The sequence below is a fragment of the Miniopterus schreibersii genome, assembly GCF_964146895.1.
Source record: "Miniopterus schreibersii genome assembly, chromosome: 1".
Classification (NCBI taxonomy): Eukaryota; Metazoa; Chordata; class Mammalia; order Chiroptera; family Miniopteridae; genus Miniopterus; species Miniopterus schreibersii.
Genome location: NC_138101.1, coordinates 131,471,817 through 131,491,398, shown reverse-complemented (window position 1 = coordinate 131,491,398; position 19,582 = coordinate 131,471,817). Strand labels below are relative to the sequence as shown.

The window sequence follows — 19,582 nt, the reverse complement described above, 5'->3', positions numbered from 1 at the left end:
AAAATATTAGGTTTTGGAAGAGGTGGATGTAGTAACATATCTAGAGGGTGAAAATATATTAGTAAACTTCAACATATAGCCTTCAACATTAGCCTTTTAAAGAAATCATTTTATAAAAATTCACCTGTTCATATAAAATAAATGAAGAATATACAATCTAACTTCATAGACAACCTTTTTCTTTCTAGATCCAGAATTTTTTACTTGTTACGGTAAGAAAAAGCATTATTTTTTTGTTAGTTTTTTTCATTGCAGTTGTACTCATCTGTCTTGTTTTTGTTTAGAAAGAAAGGTGAAGTACAAGAGAAACATCAAAAACACAGTCAGTTGTTTCCTAATAGTTTTCTGTATCATATAGCTCACATAATAGATAAGGTATATAAAGCGTGTGTGTATATATATATATACACACACATACATATATATATAAACTTTTTAACTTCATACATCAATAATACAAGCTACGTTCTCACTTTATATATAGTATCATTTCCTTTGAAGAGAAGTGCTGTGTTTCATCACTAGAGATGGATACTTTTTAAACCAATTTATTGGGGCTAAAATGTGAGCATTATAAAGTATTTTTGTCTGAGGGAATGCTATTGTAGACAATAAAAGCCAAGCTCCTAACATCCTGTTAGTTTTGCTTCCAGTTATTATTTTAAAAATTTTCCTGAGGTAGCAAAAGTATTAGAATCAATAATGAACAAAATAATTCTGATAGCTTTATATTAGATGATATGCAAAAGCCACACTTAATATATTCAGCAAATATAGTTCAAAGTTAATGATTTATTAGTCAATTCTGTAAAAAATATATTTAAAAGATAAGCTTTTATTTAATATTTAAATAATCCCATAAGGCCTGTATTAGTAAAAAAGTAGAAATATTAAAGAACATAACATATTTCACCTAAATGAAGCTCAACTCAGACAAAATGAAAATGTGTTTAATCATTTTAATAAATATATTTTTCAACAATTATAAAGTTTTAGTACAGTATGACTGAATTACATAAATATTTTAGATGATTTACTTAAATGTGCCAAAATTAACCACATTTTTAAAGAATGACCTACAAATATTCAGTGCCAAAACAATTATTAAATCAAACTAATAAGATATATTTATAGTTGCAGTTTGCCACTCCACCAAAGAAAATGCTAGTATTAAATTATAAGACAGTAACATTTCCTGAGTTGTTAATTAGCATCCAAATGATCACAAATAGCAATTTTCAGTTACTTTTAGACTGCTACAAATGCTTTTCATCCAAAATTTAAAATTGTTTACATAGTAAGGAATGTCTGAAATAAAAAGCAAATGAAAATGCATTCACTTTTAAAGATATACCTTTGCTCAATAAGTCATATTTAAACATTTTTTTTTTTTACATATATGATATTCTTAAGTTATATACCAAGAATCCTAGGAAGAAACAATAAGGGAGATCATAAACACCAACTCAATAAATAACCCTCAGGACTCCATAAAGTCATCATAATTTTAAGGGGAAAACCCAAAATTCTAGTAGTCTACCACCTGAATATATTTTTGTTATCTAAAGTTAAAAATGCATATAACTTTTCAGAAAGTATTCATATTTCTTTCTCAGGTTATCTGGAATCTGGTCGTGGTGCACATATGTGAATGAACGAATACATCCTTAACCCACCATTATCTTTTTCTCCAGTGTGCAGCATTCACTCGTGAAAAGTATGGTGTAGATGACAGGATGATACTGTACCTGATTAGCTCTGGAGGTGGTCATGGGATCAGATGGAGAGGACTTGGTGGTAGTTGGGGAAGATGGCAATGTCTGGGAACAAAGCAGTTCAGGAGCAAATCAACCTTTATAAGCCTTAAACTGATTATTTAAATAAAACAAAATAAAATAAAATGTAATATAACGAGAACAAAATCCTGTGAACAAATTCTTCTCCTATTAATTCAAATTTAATGGAATTTAAGATCAATTAAATAACTAATGCACGTAAATATGCATGCATAATAAGCATGTAAAAATAAATTCATGACTTGAAATCATGATGGTGACTGATAAAAATTCACATGAGTATTAAAGGTATCCTGACCATATTCATGAATAGTAGTCTCTTTTCTTTCCCTTTGTTTTCTTGGGGGGAAAAGAGATGTGAAAACAAAAATTCAAGAAATTCAATGAGTAAAACTGAAAGAGTTATTTTTCTATCGATGAATACAGTCGGGGATTGGAAGAAGTGGTGAAATGAAGTTTACTTTGGCATAGAAGTATCCACCTACTTAATATGTTGAACATCACCAACAAGTTGATTCCACATGAATTTAGGGATCCATACTTAAAAGTAATTAAATTTGCACTTCTGAGTTCTTAATATCACATTATCTTCTAAAATATTAATTTTTAATAAATTTAGAGCTTGTCTGAAAATGTAAACATTAACTTCATATTAATAAACAAGTAACTAATAGCATTTTAACAAACTGCCATAATATTTTCATCATTTATGCTGAACATTAAAAATTTAATATAGACGAAGGGTAAGATATATTGTGGTATCATCAGCCTGTGTTGAAAATAAGCACAAAAATATTAGGAATCATATTAATTGTTTCATTCACTTCTAAACACACATATATACTACAAATAAAGTATGTTTTGTGAGAGCATATTTGTTGAATAAGTCATTAAAATATACTCAAACTTCTCATGTCTAAAAGAGTAACCTTGAAGTATAAAATGTTAAGATTTTTTTTTTTTTTAAAGTATATTTTCACTCAGCAAATAGCATTGCTTAAGTAGCACCCTCAGCAGATAGTATTTCTTAATAGGTGAAATAGGGTAATTTTATAGTATAGACACAATTCTAATGAACATTGTTTTATATTCATACATATTCATCAAAATTACTCAGATATGAGCAAAAGCATAACTTTAAAGGTTCAGCAGTGTCAGGAAAAGTAGATGAAATTACTTAATATAGACATAGTCATGCATTTAAATTCAAAAGTTCTAATCTGGGTAGAATAAAGCAGTTAAGAGTAAAAGAAAAGATAAGAAATTCACAGGCTCCTGCTTAACTCTCTGTTCTCCAAAAACAAAGTAAGGTTGCTTGTAATATTAGATCATGCTTTAAACAGTCCCTCCTCAAGGGATTCCTAGTTCTTCCTAAGTTGAAAAAGAAACCTCAGATACTTTGAGAAAAACTAGACTTAATGTTGAGTCACACCAAGGTTTTTCTTAAATCATATTTAAAAAGGGGACAGGAGATACCATTCAAAAGTAAAAACTTATAAAAGAAGAAAAAAAATCTTTAAATCCTCTTTCTGCTTTTGTTCTTTGTAATAAATTCCTTTCATCTCTCAAGAGAGACTTTAATTTTCCACCATTAAAATTTGCCCTAATATTGTCTTTTCCTTGCAATACTATGCTAGGACTTATGATACTAGCTTCATGCTACTATGAATTGAACAGTAAAGGTTTTATTTTCTCATCTCTGGTTACAACTTTTATTGCAGAGAATTCCTGTGAGTAGTTAGCACACATTTAAAAATATGTTCTGTAGAAATCTTGTACAATTATGAGGAGGCTGACTAAATAGATGTGAAATAAACCTAGAGGCCATTTCTTCCAATATAGGTTAGAGTCTAAGTTCATTAACCTACAGAAGCACGAGTATGTGTGTTGGGCTCCCCTATTTCTAACAGGGTAAAATTGACCTGAAGTACCACAGGTTCACTATGACATCTACCTTGCCCTGGATATGAATTCTCAACAAGGTCTTGAAATATTACAAAGAACTATGTGGAAAAAATAGTAATATCAAGTGGCTCAGAATTCGTAGGCACTTACATTAATATTATTTTCTATCAATTTACTTAATATCTTTCTTTTTGCTTGGCATATATATGAAATATTAGGCATGTATTATTAATAATTGATACAACTCAGATTCATCGAGATTGTCCTTAATTTTAATGCTTTTTCTTTACTACAGAAATAAAAACAATAATTTTAAACTTCTGGGATAATAATAGTGTGTTTAAAAAAATCACTAAAGATTTGGTTACTAAACATAAGAAGTTCAACATTTTAAGTAAATCGGTAAAAATTATGTAAGTTTGGGCTTCAAGGGATAAAACTGTTAAAATATTACAGTAAATTGTCTCTAAATATATTTTCTTGGTTTAAATTCCTAAAATAATGAACATGTAATAAAATAAATACATGATTAGTTTTCTAGCTATTATTCATATAGTTACTGTTAAACTAAAAAGTCTCCTCCCTTTACAAATTATAACAGATCCCAGAAAGCCTACATTTCAGTTCATCTTTTAAATACTACTTGCAAAAACTCTTCTAATAAACAGTTAGTTGTAAATATATTAAAGAAATGCCTTTAATTTATAAGGTTCTATTGATTAAGCAGCTTTGACAGTTGTTCTCAACCACATGGAAAAACAGAACAGAAAAATCCAAAAGAAATATTTCAGTATACAGTATAAATGCACAATATGTTTGTTTCCCTAATATTTTATAAAAAAAAATGTTTAATCCTACTTACTACACAGACTTCAAGTTCAGTGGTTTCAAGTTAAAAATCATTTAGTAAAATTTCTGATATATATCATGAAGATGTAACTAAATATCCATATAGTAACAATATATTAAAATATCTGTTATAAAGAACATTTCCAAAGGAAACACACTCCTCTAAAATTTATTTATTTTTAATTTATCGAATAGTGATTATAAAGGGCAGTCATTTTTAAAATCACAATTTTACTTTTAAATGGAAAATAGTATTTTTGTTTACATGAGTTAAATGGCTGTTTAAAGATTCTGCTTTAAACACTGAAGGCTGAATTACTTACTGCAGAAAAATTTGAAGTATTTTATAATTTTAAAATAGTGTATTTTTCAAAGTACAGTTTTTAAAAATTCAAGATTTAACAATGGGCATTTAGTTAAATATAGATATAACTAGGCTTTTGGGAATAGAACTGAAAAGTAATTATAAATTATAAAGTGTATTCTTGTTAACAAGTGACAGTTTTGCTGGACCAAAGAACATGACTATAAATAAACTCTAAAATATATAATTTGCTTACTTTCAAGCAAATCTACAGTAATAGACTGTCAAGAACTTCTGATGTTTAGAGGTATAGTGACCACAGCAATGAGCAACAAGTCGCAAATGTAATTTGGAATCTATCACTGGCTGATTCAGTAACATTACTTAAATAATCACCTTCCCAAACCCGTTTCAAGCTCTGTTAAATAAATCTGCCTACTGCTCTATGAAAAAAAAGGGATAAACATTTTAAATATGGAATGACCAACTTTGGTGTTGCCTCCTGACAGGTATCCCCCTTCTCCCAATGTCTGAGCTCCCCCGAGCTACTAAGCCCTAATAGAAACTTGTGTCGCCCAATTTCAGCAGGTCTTTCACAACATACTCCTACCCCACAGCTTATTTTCCTCACAATTGTTATTCTACACTTTCTCCTTCGCTTCGGCCATTCAATCCCATGTATTTCATCTTCCGTCCAACGAGCATTCTTTATTACTTAAAAGAAATCACGGCTTCCCAGAAGGAGCTTCTTTATCTACCACAATTGACCTCGCCGCAGCTTTTCCGGTTTTCCAACCCACCCACCCCTTTGTATTCTTTCCCCTGTAGACAAAACTCATCTCCAACTCAGACTCTTCACAGGCTAGGCCTTAACACCCTAACCTAAATCTTTCCACTGCTCCTGAGTCATCTAGTTCCCTCAGTAATCCCATCTCAGATTTCTCTGCCTTTTCAAGCTCCTTTTTACTCTCTAACATAAAACCAGCCCTCTTGAGTAGCAGGGGTTATGTGAGCCTCTTTGATCTAACTTGCATTTTTCTCCTTTGTATATCCAAAATTTCAAATCAGCAGTTTCCACACTTCATACCATTTTTTCTTTTAACCTAACCAGCCTCTTTACCTTTAGGAAATAATGACTTTGCTCTCACCATGTGACTGAAACTAACTTTTAAAATCTCCAATAATTTCCTGTTTTAAAAAGTTACCTATTCTCATATTTTTCTCTGGATATTTGATCCTGTTTTTTTGATATCTTTCTTCATACTTTTTCTCCTTATTTTCTGACAGAAAAGATTACTGATTTCCTTTTTGTCTCTATGGTTTATAAAGAGTGGCTACTAGGAACAAGGTATAGTTTTACTCAGTTAATACTCAGAATATCCTTATATAAAAGATTACTATTATATCCCCACCTTATAGGTAAAGAAATTGAGGTACAGAGAAACAAAACAACTTGCTCCCCAATACCCAGCTGGTAATTTAAAAAGCCAGGACTTGAATCCTGGAGGTCTTGCTCCAGATCCTGCACACTTACTACAATGCCTCTCAATGACTTTTTCTGGTAACTGCTTTATTTTTCTCTCCTGTGAAGATGAAAGTGAAATTATCTCCTCTATTGCAATCAAGGATCTATAGTTTCAGTTTTAGATTCTTATGCTTCTATCAAAGACTACTTCAAGAAAAAAAACATACTATTTACATTCAACTTTCCTGAAACAAACAAAAATATCCCAAATAGGTGTCTAACTAAAATTCACTTGTTTGCTTTCAGATTCCACCACTCTGCTAGGTTCAAAACTACATACAGCCATTTTTTATTCTTCACGATTTTGGAACTAGAACAAATCAGTCTCAAAGCCTTACAAATGTGACTTTAAAATATCTTTTAACTTCACGCATTTGTCTCAAGTTTCACAACCCATAGTGAGATTAAGTATTCATCATCTTGTTCTTAAAATATTGCTTAGTCTCTTAACTTCATCCTAAGACAAGACATTCTATTTTAAATGAGGTTCTCTTCTTAGAGAAGTTTAGTCAAGACTCTGAAAAGTCCCAGAAGAAAGAAATCTATTGGATTTTGTTTCACCAGCATTACTCAAACTTGGAGTCCTAGAGCCCAGTTTTAATACAATTACATTATATGTCCTTGGGTAAGTCACTCAGTTCCCCTAAGCATCAGTGTCCTTAAGTAAAACAGGGACTCTGTGCCTGTCTCACAGCATTTCTGTGAGGACGGATGAAATGCGATAATCCATGTGAAGTGCATGCACAGTGGCTGGCACAGAAACACAGGAAGCACTACATATATGTCTGTGTCTGTGTGCATATCACTCTTACCAATCCTTCATTCTTGACCACTTTTTTTTTTTTTTTTTTTTGCTTGACATCCCCTGGATTTGTGAATGTTACATAAAAGAACTTTGGAAAATTATTATCTTACAAACCTTCAAAACCAAAGATCTGCAATTGTGGGACACTCAGCTAACTGTCACACTCCTCTTTTTCTCCCACAAGCTGTATCTGATACAAGCACCCTAAGATTCTGCCTGGACTTCTAGCACAGAACAGAACAAAATGCAGAGGTACCTCCTTTTCGTCATAACCTTCAAGAGACATTAAAAGGGCTCTTTTGGGAAACATTAGGAAGAATCCGCAGTCTATAGAATGCGCCTCGGCCGGCCATCCAAGGCTCTCCATCATCTGGTCCCACCTTACCTAACATTATTTTCCCTAAACTCCAGCACAAATGTTCCACCTCTGTCAAGGCAGCCTCCTTACTATTCAAAACTTATGGTATCTTTCTTTTCAAATCCACACTATTTCATGTGCCTAAGATAAGCTTTTTTCTTTCTTCTATAATTAGGCAATTCCTATACAATCTTCAAGATTTAATTCAAGTCTTCACCTATTTTACACTATACCAAATGTCACTAGCCTACATTTCTTTCACACTCCTCTGAACCTTTACAGTATGTTGTTTATATTGTAGTTTTGGTATATAAATAAAGTTTTACATTTTTATAAGTTATTTTAAGCATTTGTGATCTCTTACAAACTAGTTTTAGAGAGCAAGGGCTACAATTTAGTACATTTTACAATTCACTAAGGTGGCATTTGATAAATTCATGACTGAATGAGTAATGAACAAACAAATTTTGGGCTATTTTTGCCAATTTTTCATGATGAAAGTAAAATTATTTCAGCTAAATGAGACTTTTGACATCTTAATTTTATTTTTTTAAATATAGGAGAATTCTTTATATACCTATAACTACTTCTTAATGTAGCTTTTCTTAAAAATACTTTTGAGCCAAAAAGGAAAGAAACTGCTGAAAATCTATAATAGACAAAGGAAGTCAACAAATGCTAACTATAATATTGATTTGTGGTTTCTACTATTTTGGGGAGGTTCATTATATTGACTCATTATGTATAAACAGATATACTTGGAGGGGGATTTGAGGCACTTACAACAAGAGGAAAAGTTTCAATAACCCTATGGGGGGAAAAAGTAAAACATATAAAGCTCAAAATATAAAAAGGTAGAAATGTAAAAATATATACCTAATAATATGGGCTAAGTAGTGCTCCAGAAATGAGTTCAGAGTTTTTAGGCAAACAAAGTCAAAATTATTTGAATATTAATGAATGTCTCAGTTAACTGTGTATCCTAAAAATAAGAAATAGTAGGTTTCATGCTAATTAATATGTTTAATTTTGGTTTACTGACTCTTGTTGCATATCTGTTTCTTAGTATACTATCTTGTAAAGTAAGCACAATGGTATTATGTACCTCATGATTCTCTCCTGGTACTAAGGTTAAAAAATAGAGGCTATAATATTTTGATTATTCAATAAATATTGCTATTGTTATTTTGAATATATAAAATATTGGATTCCTCTGTATTAACAAATAAATGTTTTAAATAAAACCCAAAAATACATTTGAGAATTAAGAATTGAATATTTCACAATATCTAATATCTGAAGTTGGATGTAAGGCTGTCATGCTAGATTTCATCATTTAACTTAAAACAAGAGGAAAAGTTTCAATAATCTCACGGGGAAAAAAATAAAAAGTATAAAGCTCAAAACATAAAAAGATAGAAATGGAAAAAGACTTACAAGACCAGTATGCACTACTTTCCTAAAAAACAAAACAAAACTATTCTGGTTTGAGAATTGATTCAGTCAATAAGAGTAGGTTTCATTTAGGCAGAATAAGGTGATTCATGCAATTTACTTGGTGACCAACTGTATCTAGATTGCATAACTCAGAATATACTGTTTTGTTAAAAATCCATAATTATAATTTTTAAATCAAGTTTTAATTATTTAGAACTCTGACTTCCTATTACATATAAATTATTTTTATATGTAGATACCATACAAATTATTTTTTAGCAAGCCAAACCTTAAAATTATCAATCATAAAAACAATGGACACGTAATAACAAATATTTTAAAAATCTATAATTTATATTCAACATTAATTCATTTCTATGCAAAAGTTACATATTCTAGCTCCAGCATTTTAAAAATGTTAATTTTATTCTTTGCACAATCTTAACTAGAAGAAAATTCTAAAAACTGCTTCAAAGAAATTATTTTAAAAATTAACTTGGGTACTGAAACCCAAAGCAAATGTAAATGTTATATTATTAGTTAACAGAAAGACGACCATTCTAAAATAAACTTTATTATGATTCTATGTATTAAGTCAGAGATTATTTCTATATATCATATGAAATATGTTCTTAGTGGAAAATAATTTATTTTAGACATAAATATTTTATATTGAATAGCCAGCATAATTTCTTCTGAAATAAAATCATGGTCATTTATATTTATATACTTGGAATTCTATTTAGAGAATGATCCAATTATAAGTCTTATATTGGTAAACTAGGGTACCTAGAAAGTTAGAGAATCCTAAATTTAGAGGATAAAAAACTCTGTTCATCTAAAATATTGTAAAAATATGTTGAATATCTCTTCCAGATTTTTCTCAATTATTCAATTTTTACATTTAGAAAACATGTTTAAGTGTTAAATATATTGCCCTACTAGATTTAGTGTATTCTACTGGTAAATCTCTTTAAATGATACTCTAGTTCATACATTATTAATTACTTGAAAATATTAAATAATCGACAATAATTTCAATTCCATGAATATCTACAAGGCTTACAATGAATGCAAATACACAAAGGTAAACCAATCTCTATTTTTAACACTTATCTTGAATTTAAATATTAGTATCAGAAAAAGGCAAATAAAAATAAACCAAACATTTTTAAATTTTGATTTTCATAAATCTATATAGGCATTGGAAATATGGTAGCTAATAAAACTCATACAGCCATAGAGAAAATTGGAATTTTAACAATGATTCAGAGACAATTATTTGATGGTGCTATTATTATAAAAATAATAAAAAATCATTCATATCATTGTATGATATACTGCCAGTGATATCATTCTACTCAAACTACATTTTATGTTTTACTTTTCAAAAATTAAGATGTTCACCACATCCCTCAATGTTTGAACTTGCTCACAGAAGTTACAAAAGAAAAGGAAGACTAGGCTGGATTAAGGCAAAAGTCAATAGACCCTACACTTCAGTGCTTCTGTAAATTCTTAGACCCTGGTGATTTTAACCCAGAGGTCTTTAACTAAACTCATAGTTTTAGAACCTAGATAGAGTTATGATATCACTTTCAAAGCATTAGTTTTAAAAATATTCTTTGTATTTACCCAGCATAAGTAAAATAAAAATCCTAAAATTATAAATGGCTGTAAGAATAAAAGAATCTTCTGATGTTTGGAGCTTTAAAATATTTAAATTCTGCCATGTATAGATTAAAAGATACTTTCTTGAAAAACTGTGAAGGGTATACAAATCGAATCGAACCATTTTGACATTAACAAAGAGTTTATAAAATGAATGATTTTTATATGTAATAATAACTACCTATTCATACTTTAAACATGGAAGGATTTTGCAAAGTGGTAAGCTAAAATAGAATATTATCCTATAATTTGAAAACATATTGTCTAATTGACAATTTCTACATTTGTATGTGATCAGCTAGTTGCCTTATATTTACATATATATTGGTAAAATTTTAATAGATTCATAAGACTGTTTAGTATAATTTTTTTTCAATTCAGAAACATGAAATTAATAAGATTTTGAACTACATTTCAAATTTATTACAGTCAACATAAATATTCTGTAAATTAAATATTCTGTGAAGTAGTGAAAAGTACATTCCCTTTGAAGGCAAGTCTATAATTCACAAATTAAGTAGTTAATATAAAAGGGCAAATGCAAAAACAATAATTATAAAGTATCAAGTAAATCTGAGAATTAAAAACAGTTTATGGGGAAGAATCCACCTTATTGAGTATTAAAAAAGGTCATTTTTCTCCTATATCATGTCAGCCATTATTCACTCTTAGAAGCTCACATTGTCTTTTATCAAGTAAAAATTTTGTTACAGAATATTCCACACATTAAAAATGAACATTGGCCCTTTATCTCACACACACACACACACACACACACACACACACACACACACATAAAAAAATACATATATACACTACACAAGTTATACAGAACATAATAGCTGATTTGTAACAAGTAACTGTTTGCTAGGCACAAAAGTATACATATTTGTTGATAAAAAATGTTAAACGACAAATTAACAAAACAGGAGTATATATGCATAATATCATAACTATACTGAAGACTAAATAATACTAAAAATGGTATTTGAAATTTTGAGGATATAGTTTCATTTCAATTTTTATACTTTATTTAAACAAGAAATATAATTTTAAATAGATTAAATTCCCATAAATTATCAAATCTGAGTCTATAAATCACAATAGAAATGAGTTGCGTAAGTGCTTCTCAGTGTTAATACTAATAAATGAATAATTGAATCAATAAATCAACTGATCAATGTGAGACCAATAGTCTTTAAATAAATAAATTACAACTCTTATTGTAAGTATGTTTAGAAAAAAAAATTTATATGCTTTTTAAGCCTTCTTTTATAAGGAATTCACACTATGCTGTGAATATTTCTCTTTGATTGCCCAACTAAACACTCACTTGTTTGATGCGATCTGGGTTAACGGTGGTCTGGGGTTGTAGAATGCTGACTGGTTCTGTCTTGGCCACATTTTGGGGCATTTCTCGAATTTTTTCTGCAATGAATCCATGAACTGCATTCAGTGCTTCAACTGTTCCCTGGATCAAGCACACTCGTTCAGTAGTACCTGTGAATAAAAGATTAATTTTCAGAAAACTAACTTTCTTATTTTATTTTTTTCAATAAAGCTATAAAAAAGGATGAGGTATCAATGCCAAGAATGTAAAATGTAGAACTCTAAATTAATTAGAAATGTTACAAGTGAACCGAACAGAATGTATACATACATGCTCTTTTTTACCATTTTTCACTCATTCTTTCCTAATTGTCTCAAAGAGAGCAGTGGGATTCCAGCAGAGCCAGGTCTCCTTAGAAGTGCTGAGAGTATCATTCATTCCTTGTCGTAACAAATAACAAGCACTTATCAAAGGACTTAGCGTTACAGCTGGTAACACACAAATGAGTCTTTATGGACCCAGCTTTCAAAAAGCACAGTCTTAAGAGCAAAAAACAAACATCAAGCCAGATAATTATAAGACAGTATGATACGAAAAACAATGGAAATACCTACATGAATGGCACACACAGAAGGTCTACAGTAAAAAGAACGTTTAGATCAGTGGGTAGAGAGAATCTTGGAAAGAAGTTAAACTTCAGAATTTCTGCCATCCCCTATTCACTTACCCTGCTCTCCTTTTGGTCATAGGTAGCAACACCACCACCCGACATTTTTACTTTACCGCTAGAATGCAAGGTTCTGGACGACAGCCCATTAGCCTGTTTTGTTCAGTGCTGTAGTTTCCCCAAAGCCTAGAGCAGTCCCTGGACACACTACATGTACAATAAATATTTATGGGATAAATAAATCCACACTGCCTTTATTGATTATGTAATTTTAATACTATCAGTTAAATCACAATAAGTTTATGAAATTGGAAATTCATGAATAATTGACAAAGACAATTAGTATTTATATCAATACCTAGTGAATAAAATTTCAGACCTATGCAAGACATTACTAAAACAAAATTGGTTGGCTCTAATACACAGTCCTATAATCCTTTTTATACCTTACAAAAATACCTTAAGGCAATAAAAGTCAATGATTAGTTTTTTAGACTAACCTTAGCTTCACTGCAGCATACTGGTATTAAACTGTATTCTTTTCAGCATCTCAACATGACAGATAAACTTACTTCTCAGAAATAAATATTCTTTCACTAAACAGTTATCAAAATTTTTTTAAATGGTATTTTAAAACTTATAAAATATTTGTTTTTGAACTAATATGAAAACTTCCAATACCTACCTACATCAAATACATTTCCTTTTGGTGCTAATTTCAAAATTCTAAGCCACTCTATAATGTATTTTTAAAGTACACCGTGAATGACAAAGTTATGAAACTACAAATATTAAAAATATCATAGGGAGCTTATATTGTTTTAAGGACTAATTGACACATAAACCATTTTTCTAGTAGTTTTAAACTGTAAAAGGATAGTAGATTATAATTCTTTTAGAAAAAAGATTTAGATCACAAAATTAGAGGCAGAAATAAAAGAATTATTATATGAATACACCTAAATAAAATTTTCATGTTTTAAACAATGATGATTCAAATCTATGAAAAGCTAAACTTCCTAAGTTGTACAAAATATTTCAGTAGAGAGTGTGCATATCTTTCATTTGGTAAGGATGGAGAGAATCTTTCCATAACGTGAGTTCGAAGGCTTAATATTTCCTATTTCTCTTAATCAGCCTTTTTCACCCTTTTCTATCTTGATGTATCTTTGTGGTTCTTGGGTAAAATGATCTAGTTTATAGAACTACTGTAGAGAGTCTTTACAAGGTTCTACTAATTGTTCAATAAATGACTAGAAAGGATGAGAACTGATCAATGTAGCTCATGCAAAGTGTTCTCATCTAAATCAGCAAACAAAACAACCCATAGATCAGATTACATTCCTGGTTTTGGAGACAACTACAGAGTGCTGGGTATGCCAAAATAAGAAAGGAAATCAACAGAACCTCAATAGGGATTTTTTAAAAAAATAAAAAAACAGCACTATGTAACTAAAGAGATTATACAATCCACATTGCTTTAAAATTCAAATTTAACAGAATGTGTATCATATTAGACAACAGTAACCCCAATACTCTTCCAATTACATAGACTAACAGGTAGTAAATGGAAATCACTGAGCCATAAAGAACATGACTGTTTAAAGTTCACATTGCATGTATGAGACAATTTGAAGAGTTTATAGGTTCAAAGTTGCAGTACATACTATTTGAGGATTAAATTATATCACTACTATTAGAAATGTCAAAAAAGGGGGGGAAAAGGAGATTGTACATCTCCAATGGGAATTGTTACAATCCTCAGAAGAGATGCTGTCATATTATTCTACTGAACTCTAATGGCCTTTTCACTCAGATAACACAAAACTATAATTTTTAGGAAAAAGTCACAAAGAGGGAAGACTGTCAGGTATATGACCAAACTGTGTAACAAAAATGAGCCTATAAATCATAAAAGTTGCTGTTTTTGTCATCTTAAAGGCTTTTAGGCTCCATTAGTGTCTAAACTAAACTGCCAGTTATTTATCATTTTATTTAACAGCAGCATTTGCTTCTCTTACAACAGACTAGCAACAAAGGCTGAAAAACAGTTATATAAAAGTATTGCCCACATTTTTTATAATGTAAAGATACAGTGTATAAGACACCATTAATTTAAAATTACACTTTTAAGAGAGATTAGAAAAATTCTAGCAAGTGGGGCCAATGTCAAATTAGGCAGTGAAGCTTGAAATGGGTTTAAGTTTGGATTTCACATAAAATATCATCCAATGAAAATACATGTTTCTAAAATTAGGTACAAATATCAAACAGATTCCACAGCAAAATTTAGATAGAAATTTAATAAGATATATTCACTCTGTGCTACTGTAGCCTTGGATGAGTTACTTAAACTATTCCTGCTCCTACTCATTTGTGCAGTAGACCCCACTCACTCTTATCTACCAAGTCCACTGTTTCTACAGGTATTAGAGCTCCTTCTTACATCATAACTTTTCTATTAGATCATTCTCATCAGCAGGAAAATATGTTATAATTTCTTCAATTTTTAAAGACCCCCCCTTTCCTTAAGACAGGATTAGAAAATTACCCTTTGGCAAACCAAATACAATAACTTATTTCGACAAAGATCATAAAAATCGTAAGATGAAAGGTTAATGGGAAGTTCTCAATGGAAAAACTAGGCAGTCACCACAGGGCACCAATTAAAAACTGTGTCCCAAAGAAGCTAAACCTAAATCCAACCAAATATTTACACTACATTACAGATAATACTGAAAACAGAAATAAATTTAATGCCACTGTGAGGAAGCAAACATAACTGTGGCAACCTGATTAGAACTAGGTATTAGGTAGTATCAAATAATTGCTGTTAATTTTAATAAGTGCTGCTTTTTATTTATTTTTAAAGATGCAAACTGAAGTATATACGATTAAAATAATTGGGATTTGCTTCAAAATATTTCTGTAACAACAAAAATGAGAAAATGAAATAGGTATGTCAAAATGTTGATATTGTTATATATGAAGGGTATAAAGGGTTCACTGTCCTATTTTCTTTTATGTATGTTTAAAATTTTCATAATAAAAGAAAAACATTTTAAAGCCCTCCTTGACCTCATACCCATCTCACCAGTTACAGATCAATTTCTTTATTTCTCAAAATCTCAAATATATATAGTTTCTACTACCTCACTAGCAGATTCTTTTTTCTTGAATCTACTCCAATATGGCTTTTGTCCTACCACTTCATTGAAACCATTCATCACCGCTGTACATGGGTAAATCTAATCTTCATGTCTTTATGTTGTTTGACCCTTCAGCAATATCTGACACAGTTGACCATTCTGTTCTAAAAACTTCACTTGACTTTCAAGATACTACACTCTCCTGGTCTTAATTTTATTCAATCCACTCATTTATTTGACAAAAATTGACTGAGTCCCTACCGAATGCTATGTACCATACTACAAGCTGAAGATGCAGCAATGACCAAAAAGACAAATCCTCCTGCCTTCACGGAGGTCATACTTTAATTCATATAAAAAAACCACTCTACATAAAACAAGTAAAATATATAGAAAGAATACAAAATGAAATTAGTGCTATGGAGAATATTTGAGGGAAGTAACAGGATGAACAAAGACAAAAATAAAATGAAAAATGACAGGAATGTTACGTGTCATGTTCACTACTGTATCCTCAGTGCCTCACACACTGTAGATGCTCAAAAAGTGTTTTTGGAATAAAAGAATAACTCTTCAATTCTAAATTTCTCCTCTGTATTAAAAACCTATTTGATTTTAAGACCTTTTTAACTATAAAATGTCCATAAAACCAGTAAGCCTCTTTGGATTTATCAGATCAGTCAAAATACAGGGTGGGGCAAAAGTAGGCTTACAGTTGTTTGTATGGAAAGTCACAGAATAATTAATAAATAATACTACAAGGATAAACTGTGTTTCGCATACTCACAACTGTAAACCTACATTTGCCCCACTCTGTATGTAAAAAGATGATGTATTATAGGAAATTATTTCAAAAACTATATTAAGTTATAAATTATCATGTCCATAAAAAAAGAACTCAATGAAAAGAAAGATAATCGGAGAAATAATGGATAATTCAATAGTTTTATTTTCTTCCCAAGATAGAAAAAAATATAGATCAACTAAAAATGTAATCTACCTAACAGAATAAAGTTAGAGGGGAAAAGGAATATTTTAGCTGTAATCTCAAATACATTCTAGAACTTTTTAGTTACCTGAGGCCTATTTCAACTAATGGCTTGATCCACATTTTTCCAATTGTCAGCTACAATGAAAATTAGTGAACGTTTTTTGGATGTGAGAAAATGCATGAAGCCCTAGCCCATTTGGCTCAGTGGTTAGAGTGTCAGCTCGCAGGCTGAAAGTTCCTGAGCTTGATTCCAGCCAAGGGCACACACCTCAGTTGCAGACTCAATCCCTGGCCCCGGTCAGGGGGCAACCAATTGATGTGTCTCTCTCACGTTTATGTTTCTCTCTCTCTCCCTTCCAACCTCTCTGAAAAAGCAATGGAAAAAAATATCCTCGAGTGAGAATAAAAAAAAATTAAAAAATGCATTAACATATGCGCCTACTGAGAATATAACTTAGTGTCTTATGTTAGGCGCTGGGTTAAGAGTGAAAATATGTAAATCTTTAGGAACTATTAGTGTCAATCTAGTAAGAAATTTGGTTAGAGGAGTGACAGTGAAGCATTTCAAAATGAAAAATTAATAACAAAAATCGAGTTGAATATTAATAATTCTATGACAATCTACAGACAATATTTTCGGCCTCAAAAAGGACTGAGAGTACCATTTAATAATGCAATAGGCAAAAGCTGAGATTTAAAACAAAACATGACATACAGAAAAATTTTACAGCAAGATAATAGCTACTTGTGTGTGTGTATTATGTGCCATTAAGTCAGCTGAGACTCCTGGTGACTCTATGAATGAGTGATGTCCACAATGTCCTGTCCTCAACAGCCTACCCAGCTCCTATAAACTCATGCCTATGGCTTCTTTTAGCACTGAGAAATTACTAATTCTGGAGAACTAATATTCTGAATGAATAGGGTTTACTTTTTTTTAACATAACATTTAGTTTCTATCATTTTAAGAAATACCTCCCACTCTGTTACATATTTTCAAATACATAAAGCATTTCCATAATACTTGGGCCCAACTATATATTTCTGGGTAGTAATAAGTGGTAACCTCAAGATTTCCTTGGGTATATGTATCTATCTATCCTTACACCAATGGCACTCTGTGATTAGTATGTGTTCTCTCAGTTTTCATATTCTTTCCCTTACTGCCCCTTATCCCTGCTATTTGCTGGTATATCTGATTCCAGCAGCTCCTCTCTTAACTCCTACTTTGCTGCTTCTGAACCTCAGTGGCTTGATAATCAGCTAAGGAAAGCTGTTGGAACTATATAAACTACAAGTAAATAGGATTGTAGTGACAACCAGAGGAAAAGTTCAACCTTTGAAAATCTATTTTGGCTTTTTTTTTTTTTCTTTTTCCTGAAATTGAAATCAGTGTCCATAGGTAAAATATTCCTTTAATGCTCTCTTAAGGTTTAAAACTGTATGTAGGTATTTTTATTTTTAAAACTAAAACAGAGTATCATTTTTAAATGAATAAAGCAACCTTGCCTAAGTAGTAGTATAGAAGAAGAATATTTCACTATTCTCAATCTATAATCATGGTAATTTAACTACTTGCATGTCTTTGTGGTTTAACAATAGCATAAGCATTAGTTCATTGGCTTTCCTTTGGTTTAACTATTAAAAGTACAGAGTATCAATCATTAGTAATAACATGTATTACAAATTTATGGTTAGACAGAAAACAAATTATTTTAAAAAGTGAGAATAACAATGACAATGATAAATTTAACAGATTAAAATTTTTGAAAGATTCCAATACTAAAAATACATGTCTTTATTTTATTACCTTTCAACAGATAATGTTACCATTTCTTTACTATGTATCATCTATAATAATCTATACAAGAGAAACACCCATTCTTATTAATGCCTTTATAAATAGATTATTTACATACATTTCTTAGGTTATACTTATTGCTGTTATTTCATCAGAAAAACTTCCCATTTAAGGGTATTTAAGATAATTACATCAGCAAAAGACCCATTTATGGATATTTAAGGGTTTGCTAGATTTAGAAATACAGTATTACATTTCTTTGAGGGGAAAATATATATTTACCAATTTCAAAAAATGAAGCCAATTCAAAGGTTTCCTCTGAAGTTCACAACCATAAATCTTTTCCTTTGACTTGTTTCTTTCCATATCCCTATACTCACAGGGAAAAGCTTACTTAAAATTTTAAGCAATTTTATAAAGTCTCATAATATTATTCTGAGTGCTTTAAACAGTGATTATACTTCATTAAATATACAATTTTATATTTTATATTTATAAAAATGTTATAATACACACATTTATTAATGTAATTAATGTATTATATACTATACAACATATAATTTAATGTTTATAATAACCACAGCAGATAAGTATCTCCAACTTATAGGTAAGGAAGTAAAACCAGGACACATAACTAACAAATGCAGAAAGAAGTAAAGTTTTGTCAAATACTACATTCTTTCCATTATAACACATATCTTCTGAAAATGTAATGTTAGGTCAGCTACCAAATTATATCCATTTCAGAAGGTCACATATGTTTCAGCTTAATGACAAAAAAATAATTTTCACCCAAGTTTGATAATTTTTTAAAAACATGCTGAGTCATATCATTAACTTCGCTTAATAAATTTATTCCAAAGTTTACATAAAATAAATTATTGACCCTTCTTTGCAGAGAACAGACCACCAAAGGAGATAGTTAACAATTGTGTGGGCTATTAGCAAAATTTTAGAATAAGTTTTCAGATCAACAAATGCACTTAGGAAACAG

At 30.4% G+C, this 19,582-nt stretch overlaps 1 protein-coding gene across 3 annotated transcripts in view; it reads right to left on the bottom strand.

Moving 5' to 3' along the window:
* Positions 1-19,582, bottom strand: part of NOVA1 (NOVA alternative splicing regulator 1) — a 145,598-nt gene that overhangs the window by 23,641 nt on the left and 102,375 nt on the right. For all 3 annotated transcript variants that reach the window (XM_081158297.1, XM_081158298.1, XM_081158299.1), the window contains 2 exons: positions 11,984-12,150; positions 1,749-1,820 (listed from right to left, as the gene is read on the bottom strand). In XM_081158297.1, coding sequence (XP_081014423.1) covers positions 1,749-1,820; positions 11,984-12,150 — 239 coding nt within the window. The remainder of the gene's footprint in view (positions 1-1,748; positions 1,821-11,983; positions 12,151-19,582) is intronic.